Here is a 12,826-nt window from a genome sequence, read left to right on the forward strand (position 1 = left end):
AGAGAACATGAATGTTAGACACCCTGTCTGTGCTTTCCTCTCTGTACCTCTTCACTCACTGCCACACATGCCTTTTTCCATTTTCTTTCTTCTTGCCTCATCTCTCACTGTTTCTCTCTTTTTGACACTCCCTCTCTCTTGCTCTCTCTCCCTCTCTCGCCGGGGATCCTAATTAAGCTTGGCTGCTCTTTGATGTTGTCGCCTTGGCAACAGTCACCATGACGAGGCTGGGTCTGCACACTCTCTCAAACGCAGTCAGGCATACCCTAATACACAGAAATGCAGTATACACACACACACACACACATATATATATATATATATATATATATATATATATGCTCACTGAAATCATTAAAGAATATAGCCAGCGTTTGACCCTCAGTTCGAGTGATAGCTTACACAATGAGTCAGGTGTGTGTGCATATGTTTGTGTACACACATGCAGCCAACATGTTACAACTGAAAAGCAAGGAATACACATACCATACATCCAGCAGAGTTAGCTATAGATAATATAGACCCTGTGTATCCATAGGTGGTAAAGGTAGTGGCAGAGTTCTGGTCCTCTTTCAACACGACAGTGACCAATTACTGTCATTCCTGCTTGTTCCGATAATTATTTTAAATGAATGTTTAGGTAGGTTTTAAGCCTTTAAGGTGAATCATGTGATAAAGTGCAATTGTGAGCTCTGGCTGTTACTGGAGGCAGTGCAGGTTCTGGTAAAGTCAGTTGATTTACAGCAGGGGAGTTCCTCATTTCTTTTACTGTAGCCCGAACCTTCTTTTTAGTCTTGTGAGCTTCTCTCACTGTGTAACCTTTGTTGTCCACTGCATGGATGTCCACTAAGGCATTTTTTGTTCACAACAGAATCTTAAAATGATTTTATTTTTAAATATTAAAAACAATACACTACATGCACTGCTGCATTGCAAGCTTCAAATGTGTTTCCAATGCAAATCAACATTCGGTATAATTGTATATGTTTTGAAGTGTTATGTTTTATTGTTTACAAACATAAATTTGTAGAATATTATTTTTGTGGTCAAAACTGGTTTAAATAATTATTATTTATATATTTATGCAAGATTCTTTTATGTTTGAGAAAATAAGACTATGCACTAAAAAAAATGAAATAAAGATGTTTTTTGCAGTGTTCTCCTTTTCCTGAAAGTTCCTTGTTCCTATCTTTATCTCTTCATTTCCTCTGCACTTCATCCATCTCTTTCGGCTGCCTTCTCCTCTTATCAACCCCTTCACCCCACCATCCACCACCTCCCTTCACCCCCAGTCCCTGTCAACACTGTCTGGAGGAGGGCCCCTCTAATAAAAACCTGCTCTTACCACTTCCTTATAACCACGGCTTTGGCGACAATATCCAGAGTAACCATAACAATTACGAGCAAAACACATCAACACCCGTGGACTGAAAACTGCAATTAAAGTTAAACTGTTAGGCACATGCTTGTGAGACTGGCAGAAATACTGGTGTAATCTTTATTAGAGAAATATTGTGATTGTGATAATTACAAACCTGTTTTACTTAAGAGTAGCTGCTTCAAATTATTTGGCATCTTTGCTTTCATTTTAATAAGACAAGAGTTGTAGGTTCCATGAAAATGAGCCCAAGTACAGTGTGGAAAGTGAATAGACTGCTGATTAGATGGATGACAGAAAGGAGACATTTAGTCTAAATTGCTGCTGGTTCCTTTAATTATCAGATCAGTCAGCTGTGCTGACAAGTGGACTGTGCCAGAAGAGGATTATGATGAAAAGTTTGTACTATGGCATATTAAAAATAAGTGTAACTCTTAACTTTCCTCATGTCCTTCCTGTCCCTGCAGCTGTTTGTCATCGACAATGGAGCGGACGACTGGCGCATTGCCATGACGATGGAGAGGGTTCTGCTGATTGCTCTTGAGCTGCTGGTGTCAGCAGTGCATCCAGTGCCCGGGGACTTTAAGTTTCAGTGGCGGGCACGGCTGGCCTTCTCTTATGCGCCATCACAGGCTGAGGCTGACCTGGACATGGTGCTGAGCGTGCCCATGTTCCTGCGTCTCTACCTCATCGCCAGAGTCATGCTTCTGCACAGCAAACTCTTCACCGATGCCTCCTCCAGGAGTATAGGTGCCCTAAATAAGGTCAGAATGATTTTCAACTTGCAGGTGTCTGTCTGTGCAATCAGGAGCGTGGGTGTTGCAAAGAGGTGAAGTAGTTGTAAAGATATTAAGCTCAAGAGCTCTCTGTGTCTATGCTGTCCATTCCATCATTGGCTTCTATTTCTCTACCTATTTCTATTGCTCTGTCTTTTTATCTACTAGTCTAAATCTCCACATATAGAAACTTATACGTAAGCTATAGTGAATCTTTGATGATACAGTTTGAGATGGGAGTGTGAAATGGGGACAAGATAATTCATACAGCTCAAATGGGGCATGAAGACATGACTAGATTGAAATTGCAATACAAGTGTGGAGAAATATGTACATGCCATGCAATAAGTGATTGGTGCCATGTTTGTACTGACTTTAAACTGTAAGCATTACTGTCAAATCAGGAAGCAAAGATGGAGTGTGTTGTGGAAATATGCACACTTTGGAGAGGTTAACAGGAGGAAAGCAAGAGCGATGGAGCAGATTTTGGATGAGTAATTTAGCAAGTTGCAAATGTATCTGCGATGGTACTGTTCTGACCCTCTGGCTACAGTGGTGGAGAGAGGAGGTGAAGCTGCCACAGAAGTGCAGCTCTTACATGACAACTCATATATCAGCTGCTTAACCCATAAAAGCCTAAAATGTTGCTCTTAGATGATCCACCTGCCATAAGTCTGCCCCTTACCCATGAGCCACAGACGAAACCTACACTTGAATTAGCCAATTATTCAAAAATAATGTATGAAATACTGTATAGTTTGACCCTCGCAACCAGGAGGTGAGCCCTAATCTCAACTCCAATTACAGTGGAGCACTGTCACTATCAAAAGCTACCCAGAAGACTAATTAGTAAAACATCACGTCTGAGTGGGAAACAGTGCATAAAGTGAGAATTCAGCGCTATGCAGTACGAACACTTTAGAAATTTTGTATTACAGTGTCATTTAGCAGCTGTGCTAAACTGTGTCTGTGTGTGTCTCTTTCAGGTGCATTTTAACACACGGTTTGTAATGAAAACCCTCATGACCATCTGCCCCGGGACGGTGCTGCTGGTCTTCAGCATCTCTCTGTGGATCATCGCTGCCTGGACTGTGCGAGTGTGTGAAAGGTCAGTAACACAGATGGATCATTTGTGTATGTGTTTATTGGAGAACATTGGACTGGGATGAGGATGAGGATGCAATTTGAGCAATTAAATTCAGTTGGCAAGAAATATAATCTGGGACATGTGTGCAACATAATCCATTTTTAGACTTTAGTTTATGAGGCTTTCTCACCAGTTGTACACTTAATTTGATCCAGGCAAATGAGTTGTTACTTAGTTTGTCTATTTGTCTGACAAAAAAATTATCTAAACGACTGCTATTATCAACATTTATATACATTGTAAAAAAAAATAATATGCTACTATACTTAATTTTGCTTATGAGACACTGTAATGTTGTTGTAAGTAGATATATGCACACATCATTTGTCAACTATCATGTGTGCATAACAGATGGATAAATGATTGATAACCCAATATAACACTACTGTAATCACAGTACAACAGATGGTATATGAACAAACACACAAGCAACTCTTACAGTGTTATAAAAATTTTATACATGCATACAAATGATTCACAGATGTTTAACTCTTACAAGCTGATTCTTGAACTTAGAAAATGATATTGTGTCAAAAAAAAAAGTCCTATATTCAATAGTGGGCAATGAGCTTATTTGCTTTTTGGATGAGAGAGCTGAGAAGTTTGATACCACACTCTGTCTGTTGAGGAAATAAGATGCTACAGCCAGCAGCCACTTTTCACTTTTTGCTTAGCATAAAGACTGGAAATACTAGTCTGGCTCTACCCCAAGGTAATAAAATATGCCTACTGGCACCCTTAAATCTCACTAATCAACTGGCTATATCCGGTTAATTTAACATGCACAAAAACTAGAGTGTAAAGACAAGTTATGTTTTCACAGCGGTTGTGTGCCGGAATATTTCCTTAAGGGGGTATTCAAACATACTGGCCTATCCACAAAGCTACAGTTAGAGCCGAGCATAGGTATGCCCCTCAAGTCTTTTTACCATCTTGCGATCCATTTCTTTTTTCCTAAGGCTGGTGTCATGTAATTGCTTCTACATAAACAGCTAGACGAATACATGTTGCATAATACATGTCTTTACAGCAACAAACAGTCCAATACTGGCAAATCTGTCTGTGGTATTGAAGACTGTAAGTAATATTTTCCTGTAAAGATTAAAAATAAGTATATAAGTTTTATAAGTTATGTAACTTTATTGACCATCAAGTGGAAAGTCACAAGTGCCAGTTTCTGTCAGTGTCTCATTAGGCTTTTTAGAGATAATGAAGGAAATATTTTTCAAAATGTCAGTTGGTTAATAAGCCTGATTAAATGCAGCCTTTCCCAGCTTCTGGGAAGCCGTTGTTTGGTCCACATCCATCTTGCCATTTCCTCTCATCTCCAAACCAAATTAACAAAGGAATAAAAACATATGAAATTGATTGGGGCAGTCGTGGCCTAATGGATGGAGAATCAGACTTGTAACCCGAAAGTTGTGTTTTCGAGGTTCAGGACCGGCAGGAATCTCTATCCAGGAATTGTTGGTGGGGCGGAGTGAATAACCAGTGCTCTCTCCACCTTCAATACCATGACTGAGGTGAGACCCTAGAGCAAGGCACCGAACCCCCAACTGATCCCCAGGTGCCACAGCAATGGCTGCCCACTGCTCTGGGGTGTGTGTTCACGGTGTGTGCACTTGGATGGGTTAAATGCAGAAGGGAATTTCCCAGTTTAGAATGAATTGGAATGAGAATTTGGAGGGTGTGTCCCCTCAGGCCAGGGAACAAAGATCATAATATATCTGCTAATACCTAAACACTAAAATCTATGATTTTCTGTTGAATAGTTTTTGAGAAAACAACTTTGTTTCTGATCTGCACCAGGTTTGGTTGCTATGGTAACAGTGTTGCGTGTAGGGCAGGAGTGATGGAGGCAAGAGCTGCAGTTCTGTGTTGTGTTCTCTGTCAGGCAAAATTGCAAGACACGAGTGTGAAGTTTGACGCCCACATTTGCAGACAGGACCAGCAAGCCGGTTATCGTTTATTATTATTTATATTTTTTACCATTGTCCGTCCCACTTTATCCTCTGAACTTGCATGATGTTTGCTTTTAGGTATCATGATGCCCAAGATGTGACCAGTAACTTCCTGGGTGCCATGTGGCTTATCTCCATCACCTTCTTGTCCATCGGCTATGGAGACATGGTTCCTCACACCTACTGTGGCAAGGGAGTCTGTCTGCTCACAGGAATCATGGTCAGTACATTTCTTCTCCTCTCTCTCTCCATGTCTCTCTTTTTGCTCTCCCTCCCCTTGGCGCTGTCCCCGCCTCATTCAAAGGTCAGCAGATTAGAGAGCATGCTGTCATTCGCAAGAGAAATTTTGCCATTTGTGTAATTTGGGCAATCCTTCCTGAATTAGCCTGCATCTGTGCTTCTGTGTGTTTTGGGCGTGCAAGCGTGCAAACAGGAACATGTTAGTGATTTTGTATGTGTGTGTGTGTGTGTGTGTGTTTCTACTTTTGTGAGGACATTTTGGCTGGTTGTCACAGCTTCAGAGCATGGTTTACGTGTTAGGATTTGGTTTAAAGATAAGGTTAGAATGAGGTTTAAGTAAAGGTAAGGGGGTTAGGAACACATTATGTAAGTGAGTGTCCTCACAACTACAGAAAGACAGTATATGTGTGGTTGTTATTCCCTTGTCTGTCCTCATTGCATAATTAAGGTCCCTGCACACCTTTTAGTATGCCATGTCTTCCCACTCTCAGCTTCTCTCTGTCTTTCAATTTCTTTCTGTACCACCATCCACCGCTATCACATTCTGTCCCAGTCTTTCTGTATATCCCTCTATCTTTCTTTTCCGCTCTGTCTGTCTCTCCTTCCCAGAGGCCATGTGTTTATTTCTATCTACCGTCCATCTGTTAGTATCAGTGTTTAAGCTGCCGACTGCTCCTCTATTTGCTTCAGTTCACAGGTGTTCTTCCCTCCTCAAGCCACTTCACTCAGTGTTTTTCTCACTTTTTGCCTCCATTTCATTTTGCCTATCAGCATTTCTTCTCTTCATTTCTAGCTTCCATTTGTACAAGGAATAACCGCAAGGTTTAGGAAATAGGTAGGATAAGTGAATTTGTTTAGTAATTTGAGTGTAGACATTACTCGTCTTTTTAATGCTGACACTTTAGTTCTAAATGACTGATGTCATGTGTTTTTTTTTTGCTATTTTCTTACAGTCAGGAAAATAACAGACTACTTTTCAGAGGACATGGTATGCCACATGTTTTATGTTGCTGAAGGGGAGAATGCAATATGTAATAGAAAAGTGCATCCAAGCTGATAGGCTGAAAGTCCTTAACATGGGTGCTCAGCTAGTTGGAGATGATGTAATTAAACAATTTAAATGAAATAATAGAAACTCCTATAATGCATTTTGTACTTCATTATCAAAATGAGACATTTTAATTAACATGGATGATATTGTTGTCCTGTTTATGTTTTTCAAAAACTGAGGGAATCATTGTGCATAAGCTTTTACTCCTAAATATAATGTCAGCAGTGCAGTTGAGCATGTTAAAGTTGCAATGTGTTTATACAAAAGAGCAGCACTTAGCATTTTAAAAGCACCTCTAAACAGTCCTCAAATTAGCCAAGTTGCATAGTAAGATAGGATGATGACCATTGACTGAATTATTACAAAAATAAACAGCATTTTTTTCAACAGTGGAATAAGATATGCTGTTAAAAATCACTGCAGCAATCTTCATTTACACACTTCTATGTCAAGTATTTTTCCACTTCAGTTGAATGAGTTTTGCTAAAGTACACCTGAAGTCAAGTAGCAACCACCATGGCTGAATTTTGAAGCCAGTATATGGCGCATATATAGTGAATATACAGTGTCAAGATTGCCTGATAGTAGTTCAAGACAAATTAAGAGAACGAATTAGAAAGCCCTCAAAATTCTCCTCAAATTAAGAACTGCATTTTTTCTTTCCATTAGATCTTATAATATGTGTATGTGTGGTTTTTTGAAAGTGACATTGCTCACTAGCTACTTATAACTTCTATAAAACTCCCATAAACCAGCATCTGTTCATTCTTTCATTCTCATTGTCTGTCCGACCTCTCTGTATTTGCCAATTCAACTACTTCCTTAACTGTAAAGTCCATTAAAAGTGTGGATAAACACTCACTTTGACAAAGGCATAGACACAGACCCCTGTTTGCTGGATGAATCATCACATTGTGTGTGTTTTAGACAAAGTCTTACTGTAATGTTAGCACATACACAAAGACACAAACCACGGAGTGGATACACATTGTCCCAAGCCCACTGCTACAGACTGCATCCTCCACACAACACTGACACAGAGCTTAACATACACTCACAATATGACTCCCACTCACACTCTCCGCTCCTGTCATGCACGCAAACACACTCGCACTACACTCCGCAGAGTGTTCGGAGTGGTTTATTTTTGTTGCTCATCAGAGAATACAGGTAGAAAGAGAAAGGTGAGGTTTGTATGTGCGAGGGAGACCAGGCACAGCAGGTCGTGGGAAACAAGAACATGAAAGTGAAGCGAAAAGACGACTTTTGAAAACTGAGGGAGACGGATGTCGGGGTGGGGGGATGACAGGTTGAGGGCTGAGAAAAGGATGTGATCTTTTCATGAGACATTGAGAATTTTTGTAATGACTTTCTATAAGAGAAATTCTTGCTGTCGCTATGACAACACATGAAGGCCAACAGTATTATATACCACTGCCCTGAGGCTACCAGGTGTTATTGTGTGTATGTGTGTGCAAGTGTGGGTGGGTGGATGGTAGACTACAGCTACATGATTAAATACAGTGAATGTTTTAATGGACCGACATAAAGCACAACATAACAAACAACATATGTCAAAATGTAAGCACATATGAGATAATGCATCATGTATGCATGTTTGTCTAAACAAGTATACATTTTTCATTCATGCATGTTAGTATCCACTTTATTATAACTCCCCCTATTTGGCATTTAATAAATTATGTATGAGACATAATGTACTAGTAAGCAAGATGAAAGTGTTTATTAACATCAAGAACTCCTCCTGTGAGTGTATATTAAATGACAATGAAGAAAAGAAAATGTTATTTCTCCTATAAAGAGATCTTGTGTTGACTACTGTGTTCATTGAGAAACTTTAATCCAGGTAGTGTGTTCTAAATCATTTATTAAATGGTCATATGCTGGGGGAGTTAGTAATTTGTTACACCATAAATGTGTGTTTTTGTTTGGTCTTTTATTTCTGAAAGCTTCTTGATATGCTATTGTTCTGCATGGGTCATCAGGTTAAAAAGATGCAGAGAACGTGCCATTTTAAACCTGTTTTTCGGTCTATTTTGTACTCCTTCTGCAGCTCAATGCTTGGTTGGTGCAAACTAATTGAGCACTTCTTTTTGTTGAACATCCTCCTCAATTTCTGCGTCTTCCCGCTGACCTGTCTGGGAGACCATTTTATGATGATTTTTTTGGCATGAAGCTGAATAGATTCAGTTTTTACCTGCAGTGTGTGGATGTTACACAGAAGCATAGATGGGTGATTCCCCCTTTTCTGACAGCTAGGTACATGGCTGTGCCGTAGTGGAGGAAACACCCAGACCTATGAAACAAATCATGGCAGCACAGCCATCATAAGCTATGTCACGCTGTGGAGATTGCACAGGGAACCCTGCTGGAATCAAATGGATGCAGGCATATACACAAACTCATGTATACACACACGCACTCTCTAGCACACACATGTACATACAAACAAAACCTGGCTTGACAAACCAATCAGCACCTTGCTGTTTTTGAACAAGGAGGACAATTTTGAGCTCACACATAAACACATACACACAGTTTGGTATGTCCACAAAGCACAATACACTTGTACATACTGTGCTGTAGGAATTCATAGAGGGCTCTTTTCCCTAAAGCACAGACATGTATGAATGCTCTAAGGGTTTTCCATTGGCTCTCATCATATTTTATTCATAGTTTTTGAATAAACACAGAGTGGATGAGTGTATAGATATGGGCACTTATGCTTGTTTGTGCGTTACATTCTTCTGAACCCAGCCAAAGTTATTTTTGGTGAACTTGTGTGCCCGATGAAGTCTTGGCTGTTTCTTCATGCCCCAATCACTCTCGCTCTCTAACTCACTAGGTCTCTTTTATTGTCTCTCTCCCTTTCTCGTCCACTGTGAGATGCATGCACTCACAAGCAGGAAGGAACAGCACTCATACATTTTCATTAAACACTCTTAATCTTAATTCATTACTTATCAGGAGATATGTGACCTCATTAACATTGCCTTCTTTAGCCATCTTTCTCTCCTCCTATTCCGTGCACACACCCTCACCATCTGCATTCATCCCTCCCTCCATGTTTCCTTCCTTCTTCATTTATATTTACTCATAGCTCTTCTCTCGCTTTATCTTTTCTTCCCTTCTCTGTGCCTGCCCCTTCAGAGGAACCTGTGAGCACTCAACAGCTCCATTGAAAATAGTGTCTAATCTAAAAGTTAATTAAGTCTGTCTTCTTCCCTGTTCCTGCTCATCTTCTCCTCTCAGGCATGTCTTTCTGGTTGAGAAACTGCTGTCAGTCTTTCCCAAATGAATTTGCCATATGTCCCACGTGGGTTGAGCTGGAATACATACAAATCAGTTGATGTTTTACACTTTTACACTTCCTGCAGGCCCCAAGTGCCTGGCGACAGGAGAAGACTGACACCATGTAATTCAGATTGACAGCATCTAATTGAATAAAATTAGATGGTGTTAATTTTTGATGTATGTGTGTTTTTTTTCTATAAGTGGCATATTTTTCAGTTACATATAGAGACAATATAGAAGGGATCTCACACCAGATGGATTGGAAGTGAAAATAGACTTGGCTTGTTTCTCAATATGAAGAAATGTGGAACTGGAAGAGCTCTCCCTCCTAATCCTCTCCTCTCTCCCCTTCACTTCTCCTTCTGTCATGCTGCTCCGTTTCTCATATTTGTCCTCACTCCCTTCATTCATCTAGGCTAATTCCTCGACCAAAAGCCATTAATTTACCAATTCCTCCTCTGTACCAGCTGACTCAGTGCTCTGTTTTCTCTTCCTCCTCCCTCCCTCCGTCTTTTCTCAGGGTGCAGGCTGTACAGCTCTGGTGGTTGCCGTGGTAGCTAGGAAGCTGGAGCTGACCAAGGCCGAGAAACATGTGCACAACTTCATGATGGACACACAACTCACCAAGAGGGTGTGTAGACTTGTGTGGTGTCATTGGTGTGAATGAGTAAGTCATCTTGTTGCAGAAATTAAGAAAGAAAAAATGCACATATTCTCCACCTGCACCATCATTAGGCCTCTAACAGGACTGTAATTTGTAAAAGTAGTTTTTATGTGTAATCATCCTTTGGGGGATTTAGCATTATTTGTTAGGATTTCTTTGGGGTTGGGGAAAAGGTGATTGAGAGCCCAGCTAAACAGCTTGTCCTTTTACTGCCCCTCCTTCACCCTCCCAACTACTATATCACACTATCACCCTGTATTGTTGTGACAGAGTGCCATGTTATTGGAGTGAGTTAAGGCAATAAAAGGTCATCTCTTTCACACTTTCTTTGTTGTGCTCCCTCACTCGCCATCTCTCTTTCTTTTTTCACCTACATGGCTATCCCACCGCCCTTCCGCCTCCTCTCTCCTCTGACATTTGTCTCTCTTACAGTAAATCCTTTCTCTCTCCCTCTTCTCTTTCAGTCAGTCACCTTCTCTCCACTCCTTCCTCCATTGCCCTCTTCTCCTCCCCTGCTCCTTCCCTCCATCTTTCACTCCCTCCCTCCTCCTATCCTTTTCAATTTTTCATACAGTTGAAAGACCCAAGGTTTAAAAATAGCTCCCATATCAAATATGTAGGGTACATTATGGCAGAAGGGTATCTGGGTGACTGAATGGGGTAGGGCGATCAATAATTTCAGCATGGATAAAATATCGACAGAGAAGGCAAATACACTTTGTCTCTATCAGAGCCAGGCTCTTACTTCATCTTCCTGCAGACTCTGGCAAGACCAACCAGACGTTTAATGCCTTTAACCATGTGTGTGTGTGTGTGTGTGTGTGTGTGTGTGTGTGTGTGTGTGTTTGTGCTTGCTTATTCTCTTATTTTAAACTGGTTGTGATTCAGTGCTATTAATTATGCAGAAAGTGTTAAAACAGTAATTTAATATAAGACATGGTGATCTTAGGATTGTCATATTTTGGGCATTGATTCTTTTGTGTAGTAATAACTCATGATATATGTTTTCTGTTTAGATAAAAAAAAAAAGGGCACCCGTTCTTAACAGCACCCATTTTTCAGTCTAGCTTACAACTTCCTTGACCAGATGCCACCTGTCTAAGTCATCCTATGACCTGTCAACCCCCCTGCAATGAAAGGACTTTACAGTAAACAAGAAATGGATTGAAATCTTCTGATGATCACTGTGTGTGACTGCACACCCATAATTAGTGTACACCTTTTAACAGTCTTCTCTTACCCCAGTAAATTACATAACACCCAATGACTGAAGCTGTCAGATGCACATTAATTGATACTTGGCTGGGGTCATTCTCTGGCATATCATACTAACAAGAGTTAGTTGCTTAAGGCTTTGTAATGAATAATGCAACGATACTCTACATCCAGCCATCATCGTATGTGCATGCACACACAATAGACAGGAAAGCACACACCGGCTATCCACTTGTTTCCTTGCCTTTGATGGATTAACAAGAATGTCAATTAAATGCCAGTCACTGAAGTGAAGTCTTTATCTTTATGCATGTGTTATGTAAAAACAAAGTGAGTGCTCACCAGCACTTAAATAGCACAGAAGTAAACCCCTAAAATGGCAAAGCAATCTAACATCTACAGTGAAATGAATGTTTTCACTGACTTTTATATTTTAGACAGGTAATATTTAGTCCAAATTTGTGGGGCATTTTTGACATTGTCTGACACATTTTTCAACATAGTTGAAAAATATTCTCACTTTAACTTGAGTGTTTACACCATCACATTTTCTTAGACTTGCGCAACAAGACATATTGACATTGAAATCATATGTGCTGCAGGCCTAATCAGGGAGGATGATGTGCTTTAAGAACATCAAAGTTCAATGCACCAGGTTCAATGCACCGGGTTAATGCTCATGCAGGGAAGTGAAGTGTTCCTTTCTCTTTGATAGGATTAACATGGATGTAAATTAAATAAACGTTAACACAGCCGCTAAGCTGACCATGTGTGGAAGCTTTAAATGCTCATGTGTGGTGGCAGAGCCTGATGTACTGATGCAGAGTGTTAAAGGTGTTTAAAGTGCTGTTTATTCCACATGCAACAGCTTCTTACTGGGGCTCCATGCTGAAGTACTGTTTAATTCAGAGCATTGCTAGATGTCCATCTGGTCAGAACATTGCCCTGAACATTCAGAGACTGTTCTTGACACTGAACTTACTGACACATCCAACTTACTGTAGGCGCCAAGTCAGTGAAGCAGAATGGTGTCTCCTTCAGTTTGATGGAACTGTGTCAGTTAAATGCCACTCACTAAA

At 40.3% G+C, this 12,826-nt stretch overlaps 1 protein-coding gene across 1 annotated transcript in view; it reads left to right on the forward strand.

Annotated features, from left to right (window-relative positions):
- The window catches only part of kcnn3 (potassium intermediate/small conductance calcium-activated channel, subfamily N, member 3), a 39,788-nt gene that overhangs the window by 19,902 nt on the left and 7,060 nt on the right, over nt 1-12,826 (forward strand). Inside the window, exons 3-6 of the mRNA XM_026317299.1 lie at nt 1,846-2,142; nt 3,141-3,262; nt 5,341-5,482; nt 10,389-10,499. Of these exons, the coding sequence (XP_026173084.1) occupies nt 1,846-2,142; nt 3,141-3,262; nt 5,341-5,482; nt 10,389-10,499 (672 nt within the window). The remainder of the gene's footprint in view (nt 1-1,845; nt 2,143-3,140; nt 3,263-5,340; nt 5,483-10,388; nt 10,500-12,826) is intronic.

The sequence above is a fragment of the Mastacembelus armatus genome, chromosome 16 (genome assembly GCF_900324485.2).
Source record: "Mastacembelus armatus chromosome 16, fMasArm1.2, whole genome shotgun sequence".
Taxonomy (NCBI): Eukaryota; Metazoa; Chordata; class Actinopteri; order Synbranchiformes; family Mastacembelidae; genus Mastacembelus; species Mastacembelus armatus.